The sequence below is a fragment of the Camelina sativa genome, chromosome 16 (genome assembly GCF_030686135.1).
Source record: "Camelina sativa cultivar CO46 ecotype springtype chromosome 16, ASM3068613v1".
Classification (NCBI taxonomy): Eukaryota; Viridiplantae; Streptophyta; class Magnoliopsida; order Brassicales; family Brassicaceae; genus Camelina; species Camelina sativa.
Window position 1 is genome coordinate 9971661 of NC_141895.1, and position 12032 is coordinate 9983692.

General features: G+C 36.7%; 2 protein-coding genes, 1 non-coding gene and 2 pseudogenes across 3 annotated transcripts; 3 read left to right on the top strand and 2 right to left on the bottom strand.

Annotated features, from left to right (window-relative positions):
• Positions 1–943: 943 nt before the first annotated feature.
• Positions 944–1048, top strand: LOC147925394 (small nucleolar RNA R71). The gene has a single exon (XR_015585546.1). It is a non-coding gene; the product is annotated as a small nucleolar RNA R71 (small nucleolar RNA).
• Positions 1049–3573: 2525 nt separating this feature from the next.
• On the bottom strand, positions 3574–4654 carry LOC147925395 (uncharacterized; annotated as a pseudogene).
• An 883-nt stretch (positions 4655–5537) lies between these two features.
• Positions 5538–6134, bottom strand: LOC109129992 (uncharacterized; annotated as a pseudogene).
• Positions 6135–7001: 867 nt separating this feature from the next.
• On the top strand, positions 7002–7932 carry LOC104760061 (uncharacterized). Its single transcript, XM_010482910.2, has 3 exons — positions 7002–7206; positions 7289–7806; positions 7882–7932. The coding sequence occupies exons 1-3, from the start codon at positions 7002–7004 to the stop codon at positions 7930–7932; spliced, it is 774 nt and encodes a 257-aa protein (XP_010481212.2).
• A 1187-nt stretch (positions 7933–9119) lies between these two features.
• On the top strand, positions 9120–11069 carry LOC104758932 (uncharacterized). The gene is given in 5 exon segments (XM_010481902.3): positions 9120–9422; positions 9497–9664; positions 9755–10169; positions 10312–10865; positions 10867–11069. Coding segments are annotated over 5 exon segments (1398 nt in total). The 5' UTR covers positions 9120–9230; the 3' UTR covers positions 10936–11069.
• The last annotated feature ends 963 nt before the right edge of the window (positions 11070–12032 follow it).

Here is a 12032-nt window from a genome sequence, read left to right on the forward strand (position 1 = left end):
TTGAACTTCATCTTGAAGAAAATCCTCCCCATCTAAACTCTCATTGTCCTCAGTGAGCCGTACATCTACAGCTTGGGTGGTGATGTCATGGATACTAGCATAGTCCTTGGGGTTTTGAATTGCTTTTCCAGGTAGTTGGCCAGGTGTTGGGGTAGAACTAGAAGTAGTCTTGCCTTCCATATACTTCATCTTGGAGTTAAGAGCTTCAAACTTGACATTCAGATCATTGTATGAACACTCCATTCGCTGACTGAGTTCAGCAAACTTCTTGGCAGTTTCCAGAGAACCGCTAGCTTGAACCTGAAGAAGTTGTTGCATCATTTGCTTCATTTCTTAATTTGGGGCTGGAGTAGGCTGAACTGGTTGAGGGCGGAATCCTGGCGGTGGTCTTGAGGGAGGTTGGTAACCCTGTTGGAACTGTTGCTTTGGAGCGAATCCCAGATTGTAAGGCACAAAAGGTATTTGTTGACCTTGCTGTTGTTGATGAGGCAGGTACACCTGATCTTGTGGATTAGCAACATTGTTACTTCGGTAAGACAAATTGGGGTTCGTCTTGTAGGGGTTGTAACTTTTTTTGTATCCACCATGATTCTAGACATAGCTGATTTCCTCAGTCTGCTCGCCCTCCCCATCTGGAACTTGGAAAGGGTCATCCTCAGATACGAAGTGGACGCTCCTCTGCTGGCTTAGCAAGATACGGTCAAGCTTCTCATTGACATTTTTGAGGTCCTTCTTGTACTTCTCCTCAGACCCAGTGTCACTGCGAACGGTGCGGTCATAGTCCTCATTGTAGTTACCGTCAGACTAAGCGAGATTCTCAACTAGTTGCCATCCTTCATCCACTTCTTTGTTCAGGAAATTTCCGTTAGAGGCAGTGTCAAGCAGCATATGGATTTTTGGAAGTACACCACGGTATATAGTGCTCAGCAGTGACTCGTTGCTGAACCCATGGTGAGGAAACTGGCTCTGGTAACCCTTGAAACGCTCCCAGGCTTCAGAATGATTCTGAGCTCTTCTGATTAAAACCAAAAATGTCATTCTTTAGACGTGCAGTTCTAGCATTGGAGAAGAACTTCGCCAAGAATGCTTTCTTGCAGTCATCCCAAGTGGTGATATAGCCTTTGGGAATGTTTTTCTCCCATTGATGAGCTTTATCTCCTAGGGAGAATGGGAAGAGTCGCAACTTGAAACCATCCTCACTCACTCCATTAATCTTGTTGAAGACAGCACAAACGGTCAAACTCGTCGAGGTGATCGAGTGGATCCTCCATAGGCAACACGTGAAACTTGTTCCCTTAGATCATGGAGATCAGACCACTTTTGATCTCGAAGTTGTTGTTCTGCACAGCGGGAGGGACGATTCCAGCACGCTGAGTATGAGTGTTTGGTGCATCCCCAACACCAATGTTTCGCGGTCTCGGATTTGGTCCATTAGGAGCGTCCATAGTGAGGGGTGTGTGATGATCGGCGAGAAGACGAGCTGGGCGTGGTCTTTGTAGCTCATTGATGTCGTCAATAGCAGGAAGGAGATTCTGAGTTCCTCTAGATCTGGTGTGCATGCAAGGTTGCAATCAACAGGATCCTGAGATGCAAAATAAACAAGTAGACAACCAAAACAAGTTAGTACTCAGAATGATAAGTGTAACAGAACTTGCAAAACTTGAAATCTCAAATGTAGCAAAATGAATCATAAATGGCAACGACGCCAAATTGATACTAAGATTTTTGTGTATCCTAGCAGGTTCAATTAACCTTATGTAGTTGTAGTACTTAAGGTGTCAATCCAAATGGGATGATGCTAGTCACTCAAGATGCAATCAAGATTTCACAAGTCAATTCAAAGAGAGTGTTTTTATCTAACAATCCTAGAATGATCAGAATGCAAAACGGAAATGTGTTCTAGGACCAGAAACGAGAATGTATGACAAGAAGAAAAAATGAATGAAAACATAAACGAGTCTAAACACAGACAAAACCACAAGATAAGAAACAGTGTCAGGAATGCAATAAAAATCAGGAAGAAAGAAGTCCTAAGGATGAGAGTAATTGATGTCGGTGGAGTCTCCTAGTCTACAGATTGTTTAACATGACACAAACAAACTATCCCTATACAATGAACATCACGACTTAGCTAATCCAATCTCTTGGCAGAAGCTACTCATACTCAAACACTTCCAAACCTAGCTCTTGCTAGAGAAACATGGTTAAACAGGCATGACGAACCAGTTTATTCACGTCAACAAACATCCTAGACAACTAATCTCTTAGGCTAGGAACGTAAGTGTCTAGCACTAGTTGGTCAGACATTTCATCAAACACCTTTTGGGTGTGGAAGTGTCGAAGACCTAATTCCAATTGATTAGAGAGAAACTAGTATTTCTAACTCTAGTCCAGAAGGGTTTCATACAAATCAAGCTTAAACACCCTGCATACTAAGATGATCCACCTAATTTATCCCATCCTCAAGAACTATCACACTACTCAGATCCGAAAGTCATCATCAAGAAAGCAAACCCAGAAAACATTGAATCAAGCATAGTGAGATAGATAAAAATGAGAAGAACAAATTTGTAGAATAAATCAAGTGCAAACACTGAATAAACTCGGAGATGTCGGATTACAAGTCTCAGAACGTTTTTTGGTGGCTAGGTCAAACCTCAACGAAAAGAACTAAAAAAAAGATATAAGATGAGATCTCCCCAGCCAAGACTTAACAAAACGTATTTATAGTAAAAACATGTAAATCCCTAAAACTTAAAACGACAAGGTGAAGAGTCGGTTTGGTAATCTCCTGAAGCGTGTAAGACGGAACGTCTTCGTGACATGTGCGAAAGAGTCGGTGTGCGTCCAGTCCTCGATTGGTATATGAAAGTGGCTCGAATGGTGTGAGTGAAAGTGGCTCAAGCGTGGTCGGTGAAAGTGGCTCGAGCGTGGTCAGTGAAAGTGGCTCGAGAGAGGGTGCCGAGAGTGTTGTGAGATTGGCTCGAGAGAGGGTGCCGAGAGTGTTGTGAGATTGGATTGAGAGAGGGTTCCGGGAGTATTGTGAGATTGGCTCGAGAAACGGTTCCGGGAGTGTTGTGAGATTGGCTCGATTGGTGCAGCTCGATTGGTGACCTGAGATTGGCTCGGTCGGACCTCTGGAGAGCGTGGCGAGTGAGAGTGGCTCGGTCGGACCTCTGGGGTGTGTGGTGAGTGAGAGTGGCTCGGTTGGACCTATGGAGTGCGTGGCTCGATCAGATGCGCTTCCAACGTCTCCTAAATACCTGAAATACTCTGAAAATGCACAATGTATGCAAGAATGATGCAAGAACTAGCTAGACATGCAAAGTGTATAGAAAGAACTAGAAAATGATGCAAACCAATGAGTTATCCTAACTAAATGAATGATAAATATATGCTAAGAAGAGACAAAATATAGACATATCACTGCTCAATCTGCGAGACCAAAACCCATTCGGTATAAATTACAATAAATCAACCCATAAAAAATAAAACGTTATAAACAAGTATAGGTGTATGGAAGGATATAGGTTTTGATCAAAAATGATTTGTGGTGAAAATGGCTTGTTTGGGTTAGTCATGAGTGTCGTGTAGGTTTCTTCTCAGAGACATAGGGAAATGTTGGCCACGAAGACGCGGTTGATCACGGCTGATCAGATTAGCCCATAAATTCGCAAGTGGTAGCAAGTAATGCTTTTCGTCCCACTTAACCATCTTGATTCCTGTTTCACAGATCCGTGTGAAACAAACATTCATATTATTATGTCGGTATTTAGGCCAAAGATGTAGCACGCGGGTGATGTAGCTGAGGTGTGAAGCATGAAAGCGTCAACTTCATCTATATACTTAATTGATTTTAGAAGTTGATTGGCAAGATCATCACGGTCAAGGCCTTGATGGATGAACTTACTTAGCAGACCTTCTACTAGTCCAGAGCTCAACCACAACTTTACACAATCGTCCAGAACAGCCAACACATTGGATGACGTTGGATCTAATAAAATCAATGGTTTATATAATCTTGTTGAGGGTCAAAATTTTTTTACTACTCTATAAATTTCTCCCACCGAGAGAGCATAACTCTTCTTGATCACGCAATACGAATAAGTCAAGATTAATGAAATACTCTCAAATGCAAGAAGATTGATGTGCTAACGGTTGGAACCTTGAGGTTTAGATAGAATTTCTTCTTGAACATCATTTTGAATCACCTACTTCCAAATGGATGCAGCATGTTGCAATTTTTAGCACATGTCAAAGCAATTACAAACCATGTTGAAGCGTATTTCGAATGTTGCTCGGGTGAACCCATGTTTATGATCTTCAGGGCCAACGTGGTAACATTAGCCTTTTTTTTGTTCTGAGTATTGAAATACGCCCATAGAGTGCTTCCAACTAAGGCCTAAATTTGAGGTCACAAACCCCTAAATATGGTATTATTGTCACATGCATTGCAGATAAATATATTTATCCACACAATCACATTTCATTACTATTATATCTTCTTATATGTACGGATTGTTTTATTGAATGACAGTAAACAATTTAGAACCAAATAAAATAACGTTAAAAAAAAGATAAAATGGGTTGATGATGTTGTAACGTGATGATCATACCTTATTGATGGGAGCAAAATGCCTCTGATGAAGTCCATCCCCCTTCACTCGGAGTTAGCAGCACTGATTTGAGCTATGGAGAGTATTCTTGTTGGTGGGATTGCTTGCCAAAGTTTCGAGACGGATTGTGGAGAATTACTTGCGATGGTGCAAGATCCAGAAGACTGGCCGGCGTTCTCTAACCTACTAGCTAATTTGCAACGACTTCGGTCCTCCTTCCCACTTTTTACCCTGTCGATGATCCCTTGTTCTTCGAATCTAAAGGCACATTACCTCGCTCGGTCGTCAAGAATTTTAATCGTAGAAACGTCCTCTATAAACTCTTTTCCTCCAGTTTGGATTACCAATCTTGGAGTTTCTTTTTAATTAATGTGTGATTGATAAAAAAAAAAGATGAAACATATTTGTCTCATGAATTTTTATGTATAAAACTTCTACCACTATATATATATTTTTAATCTATTTTAGCTGTATTTTTTAAGTACTTTTAGGATTAAGAAAGTTTTACACGTTTTAAAACAAAATAGATCAAAAAGGAAAAAAATATGTTTCAGAACATTTTCAAAACACCATAAGTATGAACTTTTTTTAAGAACTTCTTGTACACCAATAAAGATATATTGGACTCTATAGAAAGCTAAAAGAGTAAAGATTCACATTGAAGTGGAGATAAAAAAATTGTTTCTACATTTTCAGTTAATTTTGAACATGGATACTGCTCAAATGGAGAGTATTATTCTAGATCAAACAACAAAACATTTATCAGAAAAAGTAAATTTTGAACTTATATTATTTTGGTTTTAAAAAGAAGTTGTCTCCTTTAAAAGAACTTTACTTGATTTAAGTTTCGAAATGTATTGTAATACTATTAAATATAATATATGAGATGTTAGTAAATTAATAACATTTATTAAGATTTAATTAGAGAAAAATATTTGTCAAATTCTTTGTATCCCATTTATACATAAACTTAAAAGTTCCAGCTGCATTATTTTGTATATATATTCTATTTTTTTTTGCGCTTGCCAGAAACATATGTTAGGCTTCCTACCCCCTCATACATCATGCATAATTTTGTTTTCGCAATAAATGCATTAAAATTTGCATGTGCATTAAAATTTGCATGTTGCTCATAATCAGGTCCCTGAAAAAATATGATAAAAATGATATGTATTCAAATTAGCTACATAGATATAGAACACAAAAAATATTGTAGAAATATTAGAGACAAGAATAATATGAAATAAATAAAACTTTAAAATTAATTACCTTCCATAAATTGCATCATATCAAAGTTCTTGGAAAAACAATGAATTTAATTATCCAATAGTTATTGGAGGGAAGAAAATTAAATTTGGTAGCTTCATCTTGACCCTGTCTACAATTGATCAGAAGTTTTTCGTTATACTCAAGACAATTCAAAATTTCGATGTTAAAATGTCTAAATATAATAATAAACTCTATTTTTTGGGTGGAGATAAAAAATAAGAAGAGGAAACATATTAAAAATTTTCTCATCTTTGTTATCTTATTTTCATCTCCTTACATGAATATGTATATATATAGACTTTTCACATACACATGTATGTACAATATAGCAATAAATAAATGCCATATTTGTTAATATATTTATTTTTATCATTGACTGTTCTTTCATACTCTTTCAGTTTCATATTCAGTTTTATTACTTAAAATTTGTCTTATATAACTAGACTAATATATTTCTCAAATTTTTTCGGCCAACCGTCTTAAAACAATTACATAGTTAAACCCCACGTTTGACTTTAAACTATGAAAATTTGATGATAGACTATCTAAGTGATTGTTGGTACAGTACTAGTAAAGGTAAAATACAAAAGGAATATCATGTAACTAATTGTAGAATCAGTAACAATTCTTTCAAAAGTATACATGTTTTGCTCTTATGATTTATGAGAATAGAGTACTGATAGTCGGATAAAAGTAGGCTTACGGACCGAGAGAACAGCGTGGTTGTGGGATATACAATTTTCTCGATTTTTGAGCTGTATTTTGTCTAATTGTTTACGCATAAGTATTTATTTTATTGATCGTTGTGAGTAAAAAAAAAATGAGAAAATTGAAAATAAATGATCACTAAAAAAAAGTTTATCCATATACATCTTTATTTTAATTATTTTAAAATTATCATTTTTAGAGGTTGATTAAGCATGTTGAGTTAGAGTTACTAAAGATTGAGCATCGAAAATGTGTTAGACACATTTATGGTAACTAAAGAAGAATCATCCAAATAAGAAGCGACTGAAGAAACTCTTCTGGGATCTAGTTTGGTGCTACAATAGCAAAGATTATGAAGAGAACTTGGAGAGGATCCATGCATACGATAGTAAAGTGTATGAAGATGTTATGAAGACTAAACCAAAGACATGGTGTAGGGCCTTCCACAAGATTGGTAGCTACTGTGAGGATGTTGAAAACAACTCTGTCGAGTCCTTCAACTGTACAATTAAGAAGGCAAGAGAGAAGCCATTTGTGGCCATGTTGGAGGCTGTTCGAAGGCTTGCAATGGTTCAGATTGCTAAGAGGTCTGCACTTTCTCATTCACACGAAGGTTAGTAACATTACACTTCTTCTATCTTTCATTTATTTTGTATTGAATTCGAAAGTTTAATGTGTATTCATGTATTTGTCAGGGATATGCACTCCATATGTGAAATGTTTCTTGGCTGAAGAGCATAAGACAGCTTCTCTGTGCTTTGTACATCCCAGCACAAATGGAGCTTATGAAGTTTACCTGGGATATGAGAAACACATAGTCAATTTAAATGAAAGGACTTGTACCTGCATGAAGTTTCAGATATGTGGAATCCCCTGCGAACATGCTTATGGACTGATACTCAAGAAGACATTGGAAGCTGAAGACTACGTGTGTGAATGGTCCCGAACTTTTAAGTGGAAGGAAAATTACACGGAGGGGATTGTTCCACAAAGAGGTCCACGCTATTGGCCTTGCACTGGAGGTGAAAGTGTGCATCCACCACCAAGGCCGGATGATGAAAAGGTAGACAAGAAGAGGAAGAAAGGTCTTCATGAGTCACCTACCAAGAAGAAACCAAAACAAAAGAAGAGAATCATGCATTGTGGGATATGTGGTGCAACTGATCATAATTGTAGGTACCACCAGAAGAAGAATAAGAAGAATACAACACAGGTTAGTTATACTTTCTAATATGATGGTTGTTCTTTGTTTCACTCAATTGATTTTGATATTTGATTAAATTTGTAGGGTGGAACTCAAGTGGAATCTACTCAAGGTTGTCTTACTCAAGAGAAGTAATTGATGGATGATTGTGGAGGATTAGCAGAAGGCAAAGTGTTTTTTTTTTTTTTGGTATTATGACCTGTTTCATAACATATGTTGTTCTGCCTTAGTATGGTCTATGTGTCTTTTGAACCTTATTATTAATCCTTGATGTTCTACTCTTTTGAACAAATTTGTATGGTCTCTTTTGAACAATTTTAACATCTCTTCTTTTGAATTATTTTGTCTCATAAAAAACCAAATATGACATCATATTAGCTTAACATTGAACCTTAACAACTTAACAATGTCATCATATTAGCTTAACTAGACCAAAGATGATCATAGAACCAAATACTAAAACAATTATCATCCTATTCATCCTTGATTTGAATGCAGCTTTTACATCTTCAATCCTCTCAAATATCTCTTTCTCAAGCTCCATTACCATCTTCTTCTTAAGCTCCATTTGCATCTTCTTCTCAACCTTCATTGTCTCTGATATGAACTCTTTCATTGAATCCACCTCATCCAACAAAGCCTCATCGACCCATTTAAAAACGTGATTGTCATTCATAATCTAGACCATTGACAATTGATTTGGTTATCGTTTAGAACCGAGATAATAATAAGCTACACCATAAATGTGATTATCATTACGTTATTTCCAGCTGCATACACACACCGAAGGTATCGTCGATTTGGGTTATGGTCGGATTTGGAAGTTTTGGCCACAATTGCTTCTCCACACCAACATCTCTTAGGTATACCAACAACTCTTCCTCCTTCGCGGACATTTGTTGAACAGCTCGAAGATCCAGAGATATTGCTCATGATTTTGAGAGAAATAGAGAGAGTTTTCTTTTTCAATTTCGATTTTTAGGGTTCTTATTTGCCAATTTGAGGGTTTTCGTTTTAAAATAGAAGAAAAAAACTCAGGTCGGGTTGTATGTGTTACCCGAGTTCTAAATTGGTTTCACACCGGTTTAACATGGGTTTCTATCGGGTTTTGTACCAAAACCGTGTAAACCCAGTCCGATGGGAAATAAGCAGAGAAGTATGGATTCGGGGGGATATAGACCGAACATATAAGTACGAAGGAGAACTGATAAGATATCAAAGATCGATGAGGAACTGGCAAGATATGATAGTTCCGATGGGGAAATAGTACGTCGGTTCATTTATTTTATTGATCGTTGTGTAAAAAAAAAAGATAGCCCACAGATCGAGACCAACACTATTCACCTGTCTAGTTAAAAAAAAAAAATTAAAAACGCGACTAAAAGAAATTTAGGGAAGACAAGCACGACGGCGATTGCTTCCTCCGATCAGTCATGCCAACTGGCGATTGCTTCCATTGTCATCAGCCAGGTCACTGGGCCAACAACTGTCCTTTTAAAACCACTACGGAGCCCGCCTCCTCCGCTTCCCCGCCGGTCATTCACTGCCCCTGCAACGGCGGACCTTGCAACATTTTTACTTCTAAAACTGGGAAAAACCCAAACAGGAGATTCTACAAATGCCCAGTAAGTCTCTCTGTCTGATCTCTCTCTGTCTCTCTCTCTCTCTCTGTCTCTCTCTGATCTCTGTCTCAACGTAGATCCCAAGCTGTGGATTTTTCAAATGGTGTGATGAAGTGAGTATCATCAAACCGGAGTCAATCTCTGTTCACCCCACTTGCGCTTGTGGCGCTGGACCTTGTACAAGAGTAACATTCATCGATGGACCAAATGCTCAACGTTCTTACTTTGTTTGCTGCCTTAAGAAGGTAAAAAAATAATAACAACGAAACTCTTATCCATTACATATTTGGGAGTTTGATTTGATGTTGTTGTCTCTTCTGATGTTTTTTTGTTAGAATTTTGGGGCTTGTGGATTCTTTCAGTGGGAGGATGATTTTCAAACTCAACCTCAACCTCAACCTGAACAAGTAGGGAATGATGGTTCTCCTTGTCCTACTTTGATTGGACATTCGGGTTTTGACTCTGTGGATGATGTTAGTTTGTTGTTACACGAGACTAGTTTGGATTCTAATGGTAATGTAAAAAGGAGTAGACTTGGAGTGGTGGTTGAAACAGATTTGAATCCAAGTTCATCTAATGAGTCTACTCTTGGAAACAGAGTTGTTGGTAGAACTGCACAGCCTCTGAAAGATAATCTTCTAATGAATGCAGTCCCTATGGGAAAAGAATCAATTCCGGTTTTTGCAGGTTTCAACAATCGCAAACCGGTTTACAATGGCGTATCTGCCTCTGCAGATGGCAGAAACCGAGGTATTTTCTCTGTGTTCTTTACTTGAGTGTACATTTTGGCTGTTACTTCTTTTGGCATTGTTAGCTTTCGCAATATTGGTTAGTTCGGTGGCCTTTTCATTTGTGCGCTTATAGTCTTTTATGGTATTTTGTTTTTTTCTAGGCACTGTCCCTTCATTTGATTTGATTACATTATGTGAAGATGCGGTTCACCTTGAGACGGACGAGCAAGTACTTCCTTCACTTGCCCCTACACACGTTGACCCTCAAGTAGAGTCTTTGCGTAGTGGTCTTTTCGGATTCAACTGTAAATCGAGTTATGCATCGGAGGACAAAACTGGTGTATGTCAGAACACTAGCGATTCAGTTTCGAATGGCAAAACCAATCCTAACCATAAACATCAACCAGAGCATCAATCTTATGAAACCGGAGCCTCGTTTTCAGGTAGCTTCTCCTTGATGGACCTCATTGAGCAATACAACTCAGAAAAGCTCCATTTCAAGAGTGTTTCTTTGAAATATGTTGATGCATTGACTGCCTTTACGGGTTCGTACAAGCAATTAGAGTCACTTCGTGATAGAGCACATAGTCTCAAGAAAGAGCTACGAGATGTAGAGAAACAGGTGAAGTTTTGCGAGGCCGAGACATCTGAATTTGCAATGAGTCTTCGAGAAGTTTCTGGTGAAATGGTGAAATTGCAGAAAAAGATGGTTGAGAAAAAAGACGGCAGGGAAAGTGGCTAAGGAAGAGAGAGTTAACAAGCAAAGGGGTTTCACAGATCCGTAGATAAGAAAATGAAGATGAGGATGGACTTGAATGTTTATATAATATGTACAACTATATCGACTGAAGATGATGTATGGTTCTGTAAAACTTATGTACTATTATTTAGGGCTAAGCATTTTGTTAATTTCGCACAATATTATCCTACTTCTGTAGTCTTTGCTATTTTCGAAGCAATCAAAAATAATTATGTCGTATTCACCCATCAATACAGTAAAATTTGAAGGTTTTTCATCAGTGACACATCAGTTTCTTTTCCTTCCAATTAAAACATTTTATTAATACATTTCATCCTATATTTTTAATACCTCAGTTTTTTTTTTAATTAAAACAAAAACCAATTTAAAAAAATTATTTTTTTCTGTAGTTTTTTGGACCTAACATGATGCTTAAGTAAGCACCCATAAATACACCTTTTTACATTAATTATTAGTATTTTTATATAATAGTAATTTATTAGTAGTAATTTGATAACATTTTTATAATAGGGAATATAACTCAGTTAGAGAGAGGTGTGTGATGTTCTGTTATAAAATAGTCATATATATGCTTCCAAATCATATGTAAGCTTTTGAAGTTCAAAAACAAATGTTTTATACTATGTTCTAATTTTTTCTCAAATCTTTCATTTAAAAAATAAGAAAATATATATATAGTTGGAATATGTGAATAGTTACGTAAAAAATAGAAAGATGTAAACTTCGATCTTTTCAACTTATGAGGTGAACTTTTAAATCACTAACGAGCACCATTAGTTAGTTAATTAGATATACCATAATTTCTTTTAGACATTAGGGCATCATTAATGGGAGAACTTTTTTTTGTGTTCTTAGATTAAATATATAGTGAAAATAATGTTAGATTAGTTGTTAAGATCATAGGTAAAAAAAATGGGAGAACTAATCATGGTGTTCTTAGAATAAAGATATAGTGAAATAATATTCATAAACATTTTACAAATTATAAAAACTTATAAAATAACATTTAAATTGCTTACTTATATAAAAGCAATTGTATATTTATAAGTTAATATAATATTCATAAACATTTTACAAATTATAAAAACTTATAAAATAACATTTAAATTGCTTACTTATATA

Coding starts and splice junctions, on each gene's coding strand:
- LOC104760061 (XM_010482910.2), top strand. CDS start 7,002: ATGAAGACTAAACCAAAGACATGGTGTAGGGCCTTCCACAAGATTGGT. Junction 7,207..7,288: donor ACTTTCTCATTCACACGAAG/GTTAGTAACATT, acceptor TGTATTTGTCAG/GGATATGCACTCCATATGTG. Junction 7,807..7,881: donor ATAAGAAGAATACAACACAG/GTTAGTTATACT, acceptor TTAAATTTGTAG/GGTGGAACTCAAGTGGAATC.